This window comes from Eretmochelys imbricata, chromosome 14 (assembly GCF_965152235.1).
Source record: "Eretmochelys imbricata isolate rEreImb1 chromosome 14, rEreImb1.hap1, whole genome shotgun sequence".
NCBI lineage: Eukaryota > Metazoa > Chordata > Testudines > Cheloniidae > Eretmochelys > Eretmochelys imbricata.
The window spans coordinates 15,698,670-15,717,566 of NC_135585.1; the positions used below are offsets into that span (position 1 = coordinate 15,698,670).

Below are 18,897 nucleotides of genomic sequence, written 5' to 3' on the forward strand. Positions count from 1 at the left end.
GCACGGAGTAGAGCAGAAGAATTAATTCTTGTGTCTTGCTTACAACACTCCTGCGAATACATCCCAGAATGATGTTTGCCTTTTTTGCAACAATGTTACACCGTTGACTCATTTAGCTTGTGATCCACTCTGACCCTCTCACATCCCTTTCCGCAGTACTGCTTCCTAGGCAGTCATTTCCCATTTTGTATGTGTGCAGTTGAGTGTTCCTTCCTAAGTGGAGTGCTGTGCATTTGTCCTTATTGAATGTCATCCTTTTTACTTCAGACTCTTTGTCCAGATCATTTTGAATTTTAATCCGATCCTCCAAAGCACTTGCAACCCAGCTTGGTATTGTCCACAAATTTTATAAGTCTACTCTATGCCATTATCTAAATCATTAATGAAGATATTGAACAGAACCTGGGCCCAGGACCAACCCCTGTGGGACTCCACTCAGTATGCCCTTCCAGCTTGACTGTGAACCACCGATAACTGAGGCTGCGAGTCTGTCACAGAGGTCACTGAAGTCACAGATTCTGTGACTTTTCGGGACCTCCATGACTTCTGCAGCTGGCAGGTGCGACTGAGCCCTGGGGCCAGCCGTACCGCCCCCCGCAGCACTGGTGGTGGTCCCTGGTTGCCCCCCACACTGGCAGCGGGGGTCCCGGGCTGCCACTCTGCCAGCAGCAGCGGGGTTTTGGGCCAGCAGATCCATCTCTGACCAGCAGCGGTGGCGGTCCCAGGCAGCCGCTCACCAGAGCCCCCATCCTCCGGTACAAGTGGGTGCCCTGGAACCCCCAGCACTAGTGGGTGCCCCAGAGCCCCCTCTCCAGAGCAGCAACTGCGCCCCCGGAGCCCCCAGATTTAGTCAGGGGTATATAGTACGAGTCATGGGCAGGTCACTGGGCAGTGAATTTTTGTTTATTGCCCATGACCTGTCCATGACTTTTATTAAAAATATCCATGACTAAATCTTAGCCTTCTGATAACTACCTCTCTGGGAACAGTTTTCCAACCAGTTATGCACCCACTTACAGGAGCTCCATCTAGGTTGTGTTTCCCTAGTTTTGTTTGTGAGAAGGTCATGCAAGACCATATCAAAAGCCTTACTAAACTCAAGATATATCACATCTATCACTTCTCCCCCATCCACAAGGCTTGTTACCCTGTCAGTGTCAAACCAACCTAATAGTTTTCTCTATCTGTTCTTGACAAATCCATGCTGACTGTTACTTATCACCTTATTATCTTCTAAGTGTTTGCAAATTGATTGCTTGATTATTTGTTAGGTTTCAGAGTAACAGCCATGTTAGTCTGTATTCGCAAAAAGAAAAGGAGTACTTGTGGCACCTTAGAGACTAACCAATTTATTTGAGCGTGAGCTTTCGTGAGCTACAGCTCACTTCATCGGATGCATACCGTGGAAACTGCAGAAGACATTATATACACACAGAGACCATGAAACAATACCTCCTCCCACCCCACTGTCCTGCTGGTAATAGCTTATCTAAAGTGATCATCAAGTTGGGCCATTTCCAGCACAAATCCAGGTTTTCTCACCCTCCACCCCCCCACACACAAACTCGCTCTCCTGCTGATAATAGCCCATCCAAAGTGACCACTCTCTTCACAATGTGTATGATAATCAAGGTGGGCCATTTCCTGCACAAATCCTGGTTCTCTCACCCCCACACCCCCCTCCAGAAACCACACACACAAACTCACTCTCCTGCTGGTAATAGCTTATCCAAAGTGACCACTCTCCCTACAATGTGCATGGTAATCAAGGTAGGCCATTTCCAGCACAAATCCAGGCTCCCCCCCCCCCCCCCCGGGGGAACACACACACACACAAACAAACTCACTCTCCTGCTGGCAATAGCTCATCCAAACTGACCACTCTCCAAGTTTAAATCCAAGTTTAACCAGAACGTCTGGGGGGGGGGGGGGGTAGGAAAAAACAAGGGGAAATAGGCTACCTTGCATAATGACTTAGCCACTCCCAGTCTCTATTTAAGCCTAAATTAATAGTATCCAATTTGCAAATGAATTCCAATTCAGCAGTTTCTCACTGGAGTCTGGATTTGAAGTTTTTTTGTTGTAAGATAGCGACCTTCATGTCTGTGATTGCGTGACCAGAGAGATTGAAGTGTTCTCCGACTGGTTTATGAATGTTATAATTCTTGACATCTGATTTGTGTCCATTTATTCTTTTACGTAGAGACTGTCCAGTTTGACCAATGTACATGGCAGAGGGGCATTGCTGGCACATGATGGCATATATCACATTGGTGGATGTGCAGGTGAACGAGCCTCTGATAGTGTGGCTGATGTTATTAGGCCCTGTGATGGTGTCCCCTGAATAGATATGTGGGCACAGTTGGCAACGGGCTTTGTTGCAAGGATAGGTTCCTGGGTTAGTGGTTCTGTTGTGTGGTATGTGGTTGTTGGTGAGTATTTGCTTCAGGTTGCAGGGCTGTCTGTAGGCAAGGACTGGCCTGTCTGCCAAGATTTGTGAGAGTGTTGGGTCATCCTTCAGGATAGGTTGTAGATCCTTAATAATGCGTTGGAGGGGTTTTAGTTGGGGGCTGAAGGTGACGGCTAGTGGTGTTCTGTTATTTTCTTTGTTAGGCCTGTCCTGTAGTAGGTGACTTCTGGGAACGCTTCTGGCTCTATCAATCTGTTTCTTCACTTCCGCAGGTGGGTATTGTAGTTGTAAGAAAGCTTGACAGAGATCTTGTAGGTGTTTGTATCTGTCTGAGGGGTTGGAGCAAATGCGGTTGTATCGCAGAGCTTGGCTGTAGACGATGGATCGTGTGGTGTGGCCAGGGTGAAAGCTGGAGGCATGTAGGTAGGAATAGCGGTCAGTAGGTTTCCGGTATAGGGTGGTGTTTATGTGACCATTGTTTTTTAGCACTGTAGTGTCCAGGAAGTGGATCTCTTGTGTGGACTGGACCAGGCTGAGGTTGATGGTGGGATGGAAATTGTTGAAATCATGGTGGAATTCCTCAAGGACTTCTTTTCCATGGGTCCAGATGATGAAGATGTCATCAATATAGCGCAAGCAGAGTAGGGGCTTTACGGGACGAGAGCTGAGGAAGCGTTGTTCTAAATCAGCCATAAAAATGTTGGCATACTGTGGGGCCATGCGGGTACCCATAGCAGTGCCGCTGATCTGAAGGTATACATTGTCCCCAAATGTAAAATAGTTATGGGTAAGGACAAAGTCACAAAGTTAAGCCACCAGGTTAGCTGTGACATTATCGGGGATAGTGTTCTTGACGGCTTGTAGTCCATCTTTGTGTGGAATGTTGGTGTAGAGGGCTTCTACATCCATAGTGGCCAGGATGGTGTTATCAGGAAGATCACCGATGGATTGAAGTTTCCTCAGGAAGTCAGTGGTGTCTCGAAGGTAGCTGGAAGTGCTGGTAGCGTAGGGCCTGAGGAGGGAGTCTACATAGCCAGACAATCCTGCTGTCAGGGTGGCAATGCCTGAGATGATGGGGCGCCCAGGATTTCCAGGTTTATGGATCTTGGGTAGTAGATAGAATATCCCAGGTCGGGGTTCCAGGCTTGGATTTAAACTTGGAGAGTGGTCAGTTTGGATGAGCTATTGCCAGCAGGAGAGTGAGTTTGTGTGTGTGTGTGTGTGTTCCCCGGGGGGTGGGGGGGTGAGAGAGCCTGAATTTGTGCTGGAAATGGTCCACCTTGATTATCATGCACATTGTAGGGAGAGTGGTCACTTTGGATAAGCTATTACCAGCAGGAGAGTGAGTTTGTGTGTGTGGTTTTTGGAGGGGGTTAGGGAGTGAGAGAACCTGGATTTATGCAGGAAATGGCCCACCTTGATTATCATACACATTGTGAAGAGAGTGGTCACTTTGGATGGGCTATTACCAGCAGGAGAGCGAGTTTGTGTGGGTGGGGGGCGGAGGGTGAGAAAACCTGGATTTGTGCTGGAAATGGCCCAACTTGATGATCACTTTAGATAAGCTATTACCAGCAGGACAGTGGGGTGGGAGGAGGTATTGTTTCATGGTCTCTGTGTGTATATAATGTCTTCTGCAGTTTCCACGGTATGCATCCGATGAAGTGAGCTGTAGCTCACGAAAGCTCATGCTCAAATAAATTGGTTAGTCTCTAAGGTGCCACAAGTACTCCTTTTCTTGATTATTTGCTCCATTATCTTTCCAAGTACTGAAGTTAAGCTGAGTGGTCTGTAATTCCCAGGGTTGTCCTTATTTCCCTTTTTATAGACAGGCACTATATTTTCTTTTTCTAGTCCTCTGGAATCTCTCCCATCTTCCATGAGTTTTTGAAGATAATCGCTAGTGGCTCAGATATCTCTTCAGTCAGCTCCTTGAATATTCTAGGATGTATTTCATCAGGCCCTGGCGACTTGAAGACGTCTAATTTGTCTAAGTAATTCCTAACTTGTTCTTTCCCTATTTTAGTCTCAGATCCTACCTCATTTTCATCGGAGTTCACTATGTTAGACCTCCAATTTCTACTAAACTTTTTGGTGAAAATTGAAACAAAAAAGTCACTTAGCACTTCTGCCAACTTCCCGTTTTCTGTTATTGTCTTTCCTCTCTCATTGACTAACAGGCCTACCCTGTCCTTGGTCTTCCTCGTTTCTAATGTATCTGTAGAATGTTTTCTTGTTACCCTTTGTGTCTTTAGCTAGTTTAATCTTTTTTGTGCCTTGGCCTTTCTAATTTTGTCCCTACATGCTTGTGTTGCTTGCCTGTAATTTGATCTAGTTTCTACTTTTTGTAAGATACTCTTTTTTGAGTTTCAGCTCATTGAAGATCTCCTGGTTAAACCAGAGTGGTCTTTTGCCATACTTCCTGCCTTTCCTACGCAGGGGGATAATTTGCTCTTTTGCCCTTAATAACATCTCTTTGAAAAACTGCCAACTTTCTTGAACTGTTTTCCCTCTTAGACTTGCTTCCCATGAGAGCTTACCGACCGACTCCCTGCGTTTGCTAAAGTCTGCCTTCTTGAAATCCATTGTCTTTATTGTGCTGTTTTCCCTCTTACTATTCCTTAAAATCATGAACTCTGTCATGTCATGATCACAGGCTGCCTTCCAGGCTGCCTTCCACTTTCAAATTCTTAACCAGTTTCTCCCTATTTACCCTAGAACAGCCTCTCCCCTAGTTGCTTTCTCCATCTTCTGAAGTAAAAAAATTGTCTCCAAGGCATTCCAAGAACTTGTTGGGTAATCTGTGCTGTGCTATATTATTTTTCCAATTGATGTCTGGGTAGCTGAAGTTCCCCCTGACCAGCCAGTCCTGCTTTGGATGGTTTTGTCTGTTATTTAAAAAAAGCCACCTCCACCTCTTCTTCCTAGTTAGGTGGTCTAGTAGACCCCTACAGTGACATCACCCTTGTGTTTTACCCCTTTTATCCCTACCTAGAGACTTTCAACAAGTCTGTCTCCTATTTCCATCTCAACCTCAGTCCAAATGTATACATTTTTGATACATAAGGCAACGCCTCCTCTCTTTTTTCCCCCTTGCCTGTCCTTCCTGAGCAAGGTGTACCCTTCTGTACAATATTCCAGTCATGTGTATTATTCTCCCACCAGGTCTGTGATGCCAACTATGTCATAGTTATGTTTATTCACTGGCATTTCTAGTTCTTCCTGTTTATTCCCCATACTTCTCGCATTAGTATACAGACATCTAAGATACCAATTTTATGCTCAAATAAATTGGTTAGTCTCTAAGGTGCCACAAGTACTCCTTTTCTTTTTGCGAATATAGACTAACACGGCTGTTACTCTGAAACCTCTGATTCCCCTCTATTGTTTCCTCTTGTCTCTCCCTTGTCCCTGCTATAATGGCCCATGGTCCCCCGCCCCCCCCCCGATTTTGATCAGTCTCCATTTTTTTTTAACTTACTTGTGGGCTTTTGTCTCCTACCCCCATTGAACCCAGTTTAAAGCCCTCCTTTCTAGATTAGCCAGTCTGTATCCAAAGATACACATCCCCTTCTTTGATAGGTAGATGCCCTCTCCACTCAGCAGTCTTTCTTCCCAGAACAGAGTTCTGTGGTGAAGGAAATTGAAGCCCTCCTGGCAACATCATCTGCACAGCCAAGCATTCACCTCCAGGATGCATCTGTCTCTGCCTGGGCCCCTACTCTTGACTGGAAGGATCGAAGAGACTACCACCTGCACCCCCAACTCCTTGACCCTCACTCCCAGAACCCTGCAATCACTTCTGATCTGCTCACAGTATCATTAATGCCGGCATGGGGTAGTAGTTAGAGGCCGGATGATCCTCGGCAGTCCCTCCGTAATGCCTCGGATATGGGCAATGTACCTCCTGGGATGCCATGTCAGGCCGACAGATGGGTGCCTCTGTCGTCCTCCGAAGGGAATCACCAACCACCACTATCCTACATTTCCTCCTGGGAGTAGTGGCTGCGATCCCTCCAGCCTTGGGGGTACAAAGCTTCTCCTCCTCCACCTTCGGAGGCAAGTCCTCACTGCTTGTTGCCAGGGCAGCATAATGGTTCTCCATCACTCTGGTGGGTGGGTTGGGAACAGGGGTGGAGCACGGCCTGCTGCGAGAAGTAACCAGCTGCCAGTGTCTTTCCTGTGACAGAGCCTTATCCACTTCACCTAGGCATGACAGCAGTCCTCTCTAGCTGGACAGCTTCCTCAGCCTTGGTGGTCTCCATGTGAATACACTCAATGAATTCCTCGTGGGCATGGATGTGCCTCGGCCTAGCCACCTCCTGCTGTAGCTCTCCTACCTGCTTCCTGAGAGGTTTCACCAGCAGACACCTTTCATACTGGACAGTCTCCCCACCTGACTTTCTGTGAGTGGGAAATGCAGGCCACAGTCCCTACTAATCCACATCAGGATCTGGGTAGAGGCCTCTGTGTTTAGGTTCCCTGTCTGGATGCAGTAGAAGAGACAGGAGCAGCGCTGGCATTGCTAAACATAGGGATGATATTACGACTCCCTCTCAAACTCCCTGGTTTGCTGCCCCTGTTCGCTAGCTCGTTATTATTTATACACCACCAGTCATGCACCTGGTGCTTCACAGAACCAGTTTGAAAACTGGCCTGAGGAACTGACAGTGAAGAATGACTCGAGGCAGACAGGAGTTACAGCAGCAGGAAGGAGATGCTTCTGTCTCAACTTGGGAGATCGCTCCTGCTGCTGTGCAGTATTTGTAAGGAGACGAAGCTCTTAGTCTGCCTGACGTGCTCTTTATGGCAGAAGTGTAGGCTGTGGTCAAAAAGTGAGACTAGCTGTCAGGCTCCAGCTGGTTTCTAGCAATGCACTAGGAAGTAGGAGAGTGCTGCTGGCTTTAGAGAAACAGGGTAGTAATGTGGCAGGAACCCAACAGAGAAAAGAAAGTAAAACTGATTTTCAGCAGGGCAGCTGTGTCCTGCCTCGGGCAGCGATCAGAGCTTCCCCTATTCCCTGGCACAAGTTCTAAGCCATTTTTTCTTTTGTATGTTGTGCTATACTTCTCCAGATGGTGACAGGGCTGACCATCAGCTGTGAGTGAGCTGATCGAAAGGGGACAACTGCAATTTCCAACCAAGCTGCTGAAATGCCCACCTTCCTTGTGGGAAGGGCTAACAAGGGGGTGCTGGCTTTTGTACCCAGTTCTGCCAGGCATCAAGCGCTCCCAAACACCATTGGCCATCAAGGAGAGTTGAGGCTGCTTGACACATTTCAGTCTTGGGCCTTTTGTGCGTCTACAAAGGAAAGACTATGTGTGAATGCTTCACCTCATCAGTGTGCTTTATAGATACTGTCTAATCCTCCCTATCTCTTGCCAGGGTGGTGAAGTGATGATATCCCCCCCCTTGTATCAGTAGGGAAACTGTGCCCCAGGGGTTGTGACTTGCTCAAAGTCTCAGAGTGGTCTGTTAGTAGAGCTGGCATTAGAACTCCGGCAGTCCTGACGCTCAGCCCTGTGCTCTTTCCCTAGACCAAGTTACCTCTCATGAGCCAGGCCTGAAGCAAGGAGTGAGTTTGCTTTCCTCCTGGTGTTTGACATTGATCTTATATCTCTGGGGGCTGAGCAAATTGAACTTGGTCTGTTCATGGACCTTCCTGCCAAATGCACAACCTGATGGTAACAGACTGACTGCAGAGTTATTTCACAAGCTGTTGCTCTAGCTCTGGTTAAAAATACCAGCTTGTCAAGACCAGTCCCACAGGAGGATAATGTGAACAGGTGCCCTCAGCGTTCTGCTTCCCTCCCACTTTCTCACAGCATGCATCCTCGCCATCAAGGAGGGGAGCAGCCTGTGCACTGATGCCTCCCCGCACCTAGCCCCCTTCTGCGAGATCCTGGAAATGATCCTTCGAAAAGGAATTAAACGTGAGTGGCCACTTCTACTCCATGCATGCTGCAGGGGCTGGCGCGGGCCCAAGAGAGGGGGCGGCACAGACTGGTGCATGTGTTGCTTGTCAGTAAAGGACGAGCAGAGCCCAGGAACCACGGAGGCCTAGAACTCCCTGGGGAGTTGTGTGTGTTGGTTGGGGGTGACTCTGTGTGGAAAGAATAGGGGCAGCTGCCTTTGCAGAATCTCCAAGGGAAACGCTCTCCTGGTTACCTGTCAGAGGGCCTTCCTAAAGGAGCTCCTCTTCTCTCTCCTTCAGAGCCGGTGCTGGGCTTCAAGAGACGAGATTATTGGCACTGGTTAGAGCAGCTTCCTCAGCAGGATACCTGCAGCGGGTGAGTGGCCTTTGGATGACAACATCCTGGACAATCCTTTGGGTCCGTTGCATGAAAAAGTGGGGCGGAGTATGTGTTATTGTGGAACTACTCTAGGAGGAGGGGGGTGATGTTAATGCAAGTCCTCCTTTTGCAGCCGCCCCCCCTTGGACAGTGCACGTATACTAGTTAAAACTGGATTCTCCGGAGCTCAACACACAAAGAAAGGATTTTTGCATAAATAGCCTGGTTTTAAACTGGTTCAGGGCCTTCTTCCTGATCCAGCCAATGGACAGAACCCCTGAAGAGCCCTAATTCTTGGGGAGGGGTTGGACGTACTGTCTACTGAGGCCCCATAAGACTGGTTGCTTGTTCCGAGCTGAAACTGTGATGAACTTGAAACCCCTTGGGTGGGGTTTTAAAGAACTGTTCCTGCCAGAGCCCCTGTTAGGGTTGGGGTGGTCTCTGGTAAGCTTACTAGCATGCGTGGAGGTTCTTTTATTGTTTTTTAAGATGTGTTCTCTTAAGGTAGCACTTGTACCTTAAGGACACAGTAGGCTCGCCTAGGGAGAAATGTGTGGTAATTTATAACTGAGCAATTGCACTGTATGCTGTCTCCTGAGGGAAAGGAAGCACAGACCTGTTCAGGCAGACTGACTTTGTGGGTCAATTCACATACTGTGGGTCAATTCACAGTATTGATCAGTGCAACTTGGAAATACCCTGGTCAGACAGGAGTGAGACACGTGTCTCCACCCAAGAGAGGTGATGGCCAGGGGAGTGGGAAACCTGAGAGTGGGTGCCATTGCTGGACCCCAGATGGGGAATACAGGTGCAGTTGCCTTGAACTGTGACAGGTGCCATTACAGAAACTGGCACAAGGACTTGCTCCTGGAAGAGAACCCCATTACAAGTGAGTGACCAAGACCCCTTTTGGCAGACAACCAGAGCCTGGGAATGGGTCGTCGCCTGCCCATGCTGTGAATATTCCCTGGCACCTCTTCATATTCCTTCTTTATAGGGTGACCCCCTTGTCAATCATGATAGAGAAAGCCAGTTCCTGTGAGAAGGTGCTGACAGCGCAGGGACGAGGGCGGTACTTCCTGCGCCTAGCTTTAAATCAGAAGTTACTAGCTACTGCCATTCAACAGCTGGCTCGGAATCCAACACTGCTGGAGGTAGGAAGAGCTTTCACCATGAAATATCTTTATGATGAGGGGCAGCAGGGAGCCCGTTTTGGATAAACTAAGAACGGACCCAAATCTTGGGCCTAGGGAGAAAGATATTATATTTTTTATTTATTTTTTTGCTTGACCCTCTGTATTTTATAATTCCAGCCTGGCCAAAAATAGGAAGAATCTTAAATCTCCCCTGAGTTCTCTAGGCCAGGTGGACAGGCTCCAGAGGATTCAAATAAACATCCAGACTTCTGGGTGCCAAGCTATAACCACCTTCCAGAACAAATTTGGGGTCATTCATTTCTATTTGTGCCATGGTTGCAATTTACAGTGTAAAATTTTAGATGGTTTTGTGGCCATGTTCAGTTCATGGCGTACAACTAAATTATGTATGTATCTGTGTGTGTGTGTTTGTTTTAAATTTTTTAATTTCAGTGTTACGATCCTCTGATCTCAGTGCTGGGAAATGAAGATTTCATGGGTAAGGTTGAGACTTCCTCCAAAATTCAGTAATGTCACTCAAAAAAAAAATCTCACACAAATTGGTTGAGATGTAGGTCTAAAAATATTTATGAAGCAAAGATGACTGAAAGCCAGGGTATGCAATGTTGTATGCTGGAAAACCTCCAGTTTGTTTATAGTTCCTGGATTTGCTATAGCTTCCATCCTGCACTTTTTATTCGTTCAGCTCCTTAGGAATTTAATCTGAGTAAGGACACTGTGATGGAACCATTTCAAGGGATGAAATGAGATTATTATTTTGCAGTCAGGATGAAATTAGTCCCTGGTGTTACTCAGCAGAGTTTACACCAGGGGATGAATTTGACCTTCATCACTAAGAAATAACCTTCGGCAATGAATGGTTTTAAGAAAACTCTGTTCCCTAACAGGGAGAGAAAAGAAGGATGGGCTGGGACTCCAAGAGCTGGGTTAAATTCGTGGCTCTGCCACAGAATTCTTTTATGACCTTGGGCAAGACACATGATAGCTCTGTTCCTCAGTTTCCCATCTGTATAATATGGATCCTAATACTGCCTTTCTTCTACCCTTGTCTATTTAGCTGCAAACTAAACTAGGGTGAAGACAATACAATGCGCTGAGATCTCTAAGCGTTACTGTAATACAGGGGGAAAAATCAGCCTCCTTTTAGTCAGACCCAAAACTTTGGTCTTGGGAGGGTGTTTTTATTTTAAGTTTTACCAAACCTCAAATGAATAGAAGTAACACCAGGGGTGGTTGTGTTTTTTTTTTTTTTTAAGCCAATAAAACAGTTCTTCTTTGGATCTAAACCTCCCCCTGCAGCATTTGCAGCCCAGATGTCACAGCTCGGTGCTGGAACAGTGAGGAAAGCGAACGTCGGTTTTATTGTCTAAGCAGAAGGAAGTGGTAAAATCTAAGTCAGCAATCTCCGTGCTGGGGAGACGTTTATCATTCCGTTTGAATCAATCGCAAGGTGGTGGTAGGGATCTGAGATGGGAAAGTTAAATAGGATGATTTGTAACTGGAGTGTTTCTTTAAGTAAACTGCAAAAGTCTGATGTCTTGTCCGTAACTTTTAGCAGCCTAAACCCTGCTGGTCCCAGGTGAGGATGTCTGAACTGGAACACTTTTCCAGCTATTATAAAAGGCTGGAATGCTGTGTGACTCCATCAGCAACTATTCTCCCAAGATTACTGGGACAGGGAGAAAGCCTTTTCTTTTGATTATGATAAATAACTGGGGGTAAAACGGTCCCTAGATGGCTTTTAAATAACTTTGGACTTCTAGTTGAAGTCTAAGTCACACAAACCCATCAATATAATTGCACGATTAATGTTGGAGACGGACTGGAGATTAAAAGACAGAAGTGGAAGAAGTTACCTGGTTAGTGGTGGTTTCTATGATTCAGAGCCTGTTGAAGTCAAGGGAAGGATGCTCATTGACTTCAATGGGCTTTGAATTGAGGCCCACGTGTATTGCATTTGTACTCCAGATGGGTGTCTGGACTAGGTTTTGAGGGTATTTTGCACAAGTGTCCCACTAGTGCAGTTCCACCAGTGGTAGCGATGCAGAGGGGACTGTTATAGACAAGGCTCTGATGGGACGTTCTTGCAAAAACAAAGCAAAAAAAGACTGGCATTAACAAGGCCTTAGAATCCTGGCCCTGGCCAGTAGCAAAGCAGGTAGGGGATGAAAAACCAACATTCCAGAAGTGAAGATCTAAAAGCCCTGCTAACCATCCGGCCAATCCCTCTGTGTCCACAGGCCAGTGTACTCATGGAGCCATCCCTTTCCCTGTCCACAGTGCTTCTTGGTCAGCTGTTTTTCTGTAGCTGAGTTCGAATTCTGTTTCATGCCATGAGGTTAGTTTGTTTGCTGTGTGGTTTTGGTCAGAGTTCTGTGACTGCGGAACATAGCACACAGCTCCTACAGTGCAGACCTGAAGAGAGCTGGGGTCTTTTCCTGGCTCTCACAGCCGTGTTGTGTGAACTTAACCACGATCCTGCAATGGACTCAGTCTGGTTGGGCCCCGTGACCAAGTCACTTTTGCCTTTTTGTTTTCCCTTCTCTAAAATGGGGATAATAATCCCTGTTTCACAGGCTGCCATGAGGTTTAATCCATTGAGGTTTGTAAAGAGCTTTGAGATCCTTGGATATAAGGCACTGGAGAAGTGCAAAATATTGTTGGTATGTACGGTTGGGCAAGTATTGTTATTAATACAGTATGACCCTGAGGATCTAAAACTCCCTGTTGTCCAAACTGGGGACCATGTCCTCCATTGTCTGCTACTTACTTGGAAAATCTCTTCTGATCTGGACCTCTGCAGTGTCCCTGGGACGTGGGGATAAGCCCATGTGCAGCTGGTGAGGAGTCTGGCAGTAATGTTGGCTCTTGGTCCCCCCTCTTGCAGAGCCGTTCCTCTCACTGATGCTGGTGGTGTCAGAGATGAATTTCTCCCTGGATCTGCAGGTACGGTAATAAACTGGTCTGGGCAGCAGTTTTGTGTGTCTAACATAACTCTATGTGCAGAAGTCTTCCTCATCATACTTGACACCAGTTGCTCTGCTGTGCTTTGTCTGCAGAATTCCAGTTTCTTGGATGAAAGTTGGCTGCTGCCGGTAAGACTCCACTTCACCCTCTGATGCAGGATCCAAGATTTTATTCTTCTTCCTTCCATCTGCTGGGTAGCCCCTTGCTGAATACCTGGATCATAAACACAGAACCTTGTTAGACTTCAGGTTAAAAATCATTGGGCTAGATGGTGCAAATCAGCACAGCTCCACTGAAGTTAGTGGAGTGCCATCTGTTTACATGGCCTGAAGATCTAGCCCATTATGTGGTTCCTTAACATAGGTCCTGAACCAGCAAACACTTACTCCCCTGATTCACTTTAGTCCCTTGAGTCCCTGGGACTACTCCTGTTAGTAAGGTGAAGCAGGTAAGTCAGTGTTTACAGGACTGGGGCTAGGTTACTAACATCGCAGGTATCTAAAATTGGGGGAAATTTTAGAAAATCTAAGTTCCTTTCCACTATTATTACTGCTCTTAGACATCTTGCATGTCTCTGGGTTTACACAATGAAAATAGGGTGGTCAGTTTCACTCAGTTTCATTTTTCTGGCTTTCTTGTGCTAGGAGGTTTCAAACCTTCAGGAAAGTTTCAATTTCTTTAAAAATTATCCCCTTCCTCCTTTCCACTGGATTTTCAAAATCCTAGAAATACAAAGACCTGGGATGGAATCCAGGTTGCACCAAAGCCAAATGCAAAACTCCCATTGACTTTCATGGGTCCAGGATTTCACCCAGGGTGCCTGCCCCTAAAAGGCTTACAGCTGAATGGACTGCATTTCAGGTTGCCTGTGTCCCTTTAATTAACGTGGCAGGATGGGAAGTGTTTCTCTGGGGGGAATACAGGGTTTGTGTGTGTCCTGCAGACTAATCCTTCCACAGTCTGCCTTGGCCCTGCCTAAATCCCAGGTTAGAGACCCGCAGTGAATGACCGTGTGTCGGTGAGGTCAGAAAGCTGCCTTCCCAGAAGGAGACGGCTCCAGGGGTTAGTAATGGGACATGGAACCCATGGCTCCATTGTCTCCACTGACCAAAGGCCATTACAACATGGCAACCTAAGAAGTGTGGGGTGAGTGGCCGGCTCTGGCCTCCGTCCAGTGTCTAGCAGGCTGGAGTCTGTCTCAAAAAGCACCACCATAGTCACCGCTCTTGTTGGCAGTTTCAGCAGAGAGGCTGGGGACTGAACAAACTTTGGCTGAGCACCTTAGGCGGGCATTTAGCAGACTCTGGAAAGACATGGCGGTGGTGCTCAAGGTTGGGCTGGAGACCCAGGGTGGGGCTCTAAGGGGGAACGCTCACTGCTGCTGTACTTCTTCTGTGGATAAATGGATGACCTCAGACTCCAGAGGTCTCAGGCTGGCATCTCTCCGAGCAGTTCCCCCAAATGTAAATGGAGCAAACACTAATGGGGGGCAAAATGCCCCCCTCCTTGCCAAGGCGGAAAGGGGCTGGAGAGGGAATTCTTGTGCTACCTGGAGCCGTTGCTGGAGGCTGTACTGACAGATGCTGCGTTGTAGGTGTGCATGACCTATGAGACTGTACCCTGCAGAGAACTGGGGATGGTGCTCAGGTAAGAGACCCAGCTTTCCTCCTCCCTTCCCCTGCTGCTCGGCAGCCTCACATCTGCATTGCAGTAAGTGTTGCTGGGATCTATGGACTTATCATAGAATTGGAAGGGCCCTCGAGAGGTCATCTAGTCCAGTCCCCTGCACTCGGGGCAGGACTAATTATCTAGACCATCCCTGGCAGGTGTTTGTCTAACCTGCTCTTAAAAATCTCCAATGATGGAGATTCCACAACCTCCCAGGGCAATTTATTCCAATGCTAAACCACCCTGACAGTTAGGAAGTTTTTCCTAATGTCTGACCTAAACCTCCCTTGCTGCAATTTAAGCCCATTGCTTCTTGTCCTGTCCTCAGAGGTTAAGAACAATTTTTTTTCCTCTTCCTTGTAATAACCTTTTACATACTTGAAAACTCTTATCCTATCCCTTCTGTCTTCTCTTCTCCAGACTAAACAAACCCAGTTTTTTCAATCTTCCCTCATAGGTCATGTTTTCTAGACCTTTAATCATTTTTGTTGCTCTTCTCTGGACTCTCTCCAATGGCCGTGGTCTGGGCCGCATCCCTGATTAGATGCTAGCCTGACTCAGGTTGAAAGTGCTCCGAAGGCAGGGCACTTGCCCCAGAGCAAAGGGAAGGATGACTGGAATGGCAGGCTTGCACCCCAAATGCCCATGGACTCTGCTAGCAGCTGCCCTGTCCTCCAGTGAGCAAAAGGGCTGTAACTGGCTGGACCCACCTCCTGTTTGGGCCAAGGAATGTAGAGCCACGTTAGTTCTTCCTCTGGCCCGAGGGATCCTGCCTCCCCAGCCACTTGGGATGTTTTCATCCGGTGCTTCCGGCTGAACTCTGTGTCCTGGCTGTGCCCTCAGGTACTTGGACGGTCGGATCTTTGTCATCGAGGTGCTTCCCGAGAGCCAGGCAGAGGTGGACGAGGTGGTGCTGGTTGGAGATGTCATTGACGAGATCAGTGGCTTTTCCCTGAGAAATGCACGCAACGGACAGGTGTGGGGAAGCATATGGGGTCAGACGAACTCCTGCCTTCAGGGGCTGATGTGCTGCCCCCTCTTCTGGGATCCTGTCTGAAGTGAAGCCTCACTGGTGTGTGTGTGGGGGGGAGGGAGATGTCTGGCCGTGGGATGGATACAGAACAATTTCCCTGATTTGGTGAGCAGGAAGGGGAGGAACGATGTGTTGGCAGCTTGTGGCCGGATCGCAGGGCGGGCCAGGTTGTTCCATTGTTAACAGCTGTTGAGAGTCCACACAGCTACACCACAGAAAGCACGGAGGGATTGGCATGGGATGATCCAAGCCCCCCGCCCTCAATGCATGCCCTGGCTCTCTCCTCTCCGTCAGGCAGGGACTGTGCTGCAGAAGCTGAAGGGCAAGCCTCTGAGCTTCCGCATGATCCGGTGGAAGTGGCACGACGGAGGGATGTACAAGCCGCTGCTGCCCTACCTGAAAGTGCTAAGGGAGAAGGTCCCCAGCTTCCAGCTCCAACAGGAGCACTCACACAAAGAGGAGAAGGAGGAGCGGTGCCTGCAAGGGGGCAGGTAGGGCCGGCTGGAACTGAGGAACACACTTTGTTAGGGGTGACGTGATCCCACGTGCCTAGCATTGGGTTAGCCCTGAGGTTGGGAAATGAAGCCAGGCCGGGATGGGGAAGGGAGTAGAGGTCTCTGTTACATATGTGGGGCTGGGCAGCGTTTCCACTGCAGCGTGTGCTCCAGAGCAGTCCTCAGCTGCCCAGTGCGTGTTGGATGCTGCTATTTTGCGCTGAAACGTATGCCCCATGCCCAGGGGTTGTGGAGATCCTTAAGGTTGGTACCAGTATTGTGACTCATCTAGAATCTCAGCCGTGAAGCAGCCAGCATCATTCTGCTCTGGGGGTGAGTGGGTTTAGTGCATGCTTTAAGTTGTGCCATAGCAAGACACCTTAGAGGAGCTCTGCATGGACTCCCTGTCCTAATTCTGTTTCTTCCTCCCCAGGCTTCTGTACAACCTGCGGTACCTGGGCCAGGCCAATGTAGGAAAGGTACCGTTGTGATTCTGATGGACTGGAGTGAGTGTGTGTGGGGCGGGGGGCGCGGTCTTGTTTCCACTGACTCATTTAACATCATTTTGTTTCCCCCCACCGCCTGCCCCAATCTGTTTTCAGTACGGTGGCAAAGAGGTGCTGGACGAAGGGATACCCACGGTGTTAGAGCAGCACCTGTGCCCACGGGTGAGTTACTCGCTGTGACCTCGCAGGAAGGATAGACTGGCAGCTGGCATCGCTCCAGGGCAGAGATGAGGTTGTTTGGGGTGCCGGTGCTGTTCTAGACTTCTCAGCTCTTTGGGTTTCTTTTTGGTTTAATCTTAACGCTGAATTTCTTCGGTTTCTAAGGGTTTGGGGGGTTATTTGTTTAATAAGCACAACTTCCCCGGCACTCTCACCCCTTCCTCTAGTCTGATTTCTTTGTTTGGGAATTTTCTTACTTTTTAATTTCCAAAAAATCCTCCCTGGGTCCTTAGCAGTGAGGGTGTGTGTGACAGGGCAGGGGTTCTCTGCTCCCTGGGACCTCCTGCCTGGGGCCCTCAGAGTAGAAGGATGGGGCATTGAAGAATAGGACAGGGGTTCTTCACTGCCTGGGAACTCCTCTGCCTCCCTGCTGACCCCCAACTCTTCATCTCTCTGACAAGCCAAGGGTCTCCTCTTCCGATTCTCTTCACCCCTGTTCAACCGGGTTCCCCCCCGTCTCATTCCTCTACGGTAGCAAACCAGACCTATCTAGTCTCTGGTGTTCAGATGCAAATTTTAAAGGCCCAGAGTGGTCATTCCACTATACAGGATAATGCAACTGACTTGTCTAGCCTGTCTGTGGCTGTGGTCCATAAGGGTTAACCCCTGTTCACGAAATCGCTTATCCATGGGTTTTAAATCCCATTAAAGTCGCTAGAATTTAAGCATGTGCTGCTTCAGGGCTTTCCTGAATTGGGGCCTGAGATTGTGTTTTAATTTTTCTCTGGAAAATGCCCTCTCAATTTAAAACTTCCCCATTCACAGGAACTAAAGAGCTTCAGACTTCTGTGAAGTTCAGTGGTTTTGAAATTTTCGTCCCTGCCAAGAACTGGTGGACTAAAAAAAGCATTAGGCACTGGAGAAACCTCTAAGCCACAGTGGCTTTTTGATTTGTAGCATAAACACTTCCTGCACTCTCCAGATTCTAAGGAAAACTCCTTCTCCTACCCTGCTTTAAGCATTTCACATTGCAAACAAATGGGTCGCTCTGATCAAACGTTAGAGTGAAAACAGGGCGTGGAATGGAAGTGCAGACTCAGCCGTAACACTAATATAGTGAGGATTGGCTTTCCTCCTGCCCGTGGCTTCTACAAGTGACGTGGTTCCTGCCATACCCTAGGAGAAAGTCTTCCACCTTCATGCATGAGTGGCGATGCTGGCATTGGCTACGAAGCTAAGTATGTTGTGGTGCGAGTGTACGCGTACACGTGCAGAGGAGAGCTCGGGGAAGAGCTAGTGCAGGGGTGGCCCGCCTGGGGCTCCGGAGCCACACGGCTCTTCACGAGTTAACGTGCGGCTCCTGGTCCAGGCACTGACTCCTGGCCTGGAGCTACGGGCGCCAACTTTCCAATGTGCCGGGGGGTGCTCACGGCTCCACCCCTGGCTCTGCCACAGGCCCTGCCCCCACGCCACCCCTTCCTGCCCCCTCCCCTGAGCCTGCACTGCCCTCGCTCCTCCCCCCTCCCCCCAGAGCCTCCTGTTTGCCATGAAACAGCTGATCAGGAGGTGCGGGGAGGGAGAGGGAGGGGCTGCCAGAGGTGTGGGGCGGCGGGGGAGCTTATGAGGGGCTGCTGCTGTATTACCGTGGCTCTTTGGCAATGTACATTGGTAAATTCTGGCTCCTCAGGCTCAGGTTGGCCACCCCTGAGCTAGTGTGTTGGGAGGGAGGGAGGGGAATACTACCTGCATTGCTTAGGTTGTCAAACCTAGTGAGAGAACCACATGGCTTGAGTATTCATAAGAGTCTGAAACGTAGTGTTTGGAGCTCAGCAAATCTGTGTCTATTGCATGAGTCAAAACAAAATGGATTGGTGAGAATCTATTTCCTTTTCCTTACGCAACACAGAGCGCTTGAGAGCCGTAGCTCTGTATTTTGAATACATGCATCACGCAGCCTACGTGCACAAGCAACAAGTATCTGGGATACCTATATATTGTGCAAGTATGGTGCACATTATTGTAGTAAGAAGAAAAGGAGGACTTGTGGCACCTTAGAGACTAACCAATTTATTTGAGCATGAGCTTTCGTGAGCTACAGCTCACTTCATCAGATGCATACCGGTATGCATCTGATGAAGTGAGCTGTAGCTCACGAAAGCTCATGCTCAAATAAATTGGTTAGTCTCTAAGGTGCCACAAGTCCTCCTTTT

At 48.3% G+C, this 18,897-nt stretch overlaps 1 protein-coding gene across 3 annotated transcripts in view; it reads left to right on the forward strand.

The window, feature by feature from the left end:
* The window catches only part of LOC144275291 (uncharacterized), a 37,514-nt gene that overhangs the window by 2,293 nt on the left and 16,324 nt on the right, over window positions 1-18,897 (forward strand). For all 3 annotated transcript variants that reach the window (XM_077834497.1, XM_077834498.1, XM_077834499.1), the window contains exons 2-12: window positions 8,236-8,343; window positions 8,625-8,700; window positions 9,701-9,857; window positions 10,293-10,338; window positions 12,748-12,806; window positions 12,920-12,955; window positions 14,422-14,474; window positions 15,339-15,471; window positions 15,823-16,019; window positions 16,456-16,501; window positions 16,625-16,690. In XM_077834497.1, the coding sequence (XP_077690623.1) occupies window positions 8,236-8,343; window positions 8,625-8,700; window positions 9,701-9,857; window positions 10,293-10,338; window positions 12,748-12,806; window positions 12,920-12,955; window positions 14,422-14,474; window positions 15,339-15,471; window positions 15,823-16,019; window positions 16,456-16,501; window positions 16,625-16,690 (977 nt within the window). The remainder of the gene's footprint in view (window positions 1-8,235; window positions 8,344-8,624; window positions 8,701-9,700; window positions 9,858-10,292; window positions 10,339-12,747; window positions 12,807-12,919; window positions 12,956-14,421; window positions 14,475-15,338; window positions 15,472-15,822; window positions 16,020-16,455; window positions 16,502-16,624; window positions 16,691-18,897) is intronic.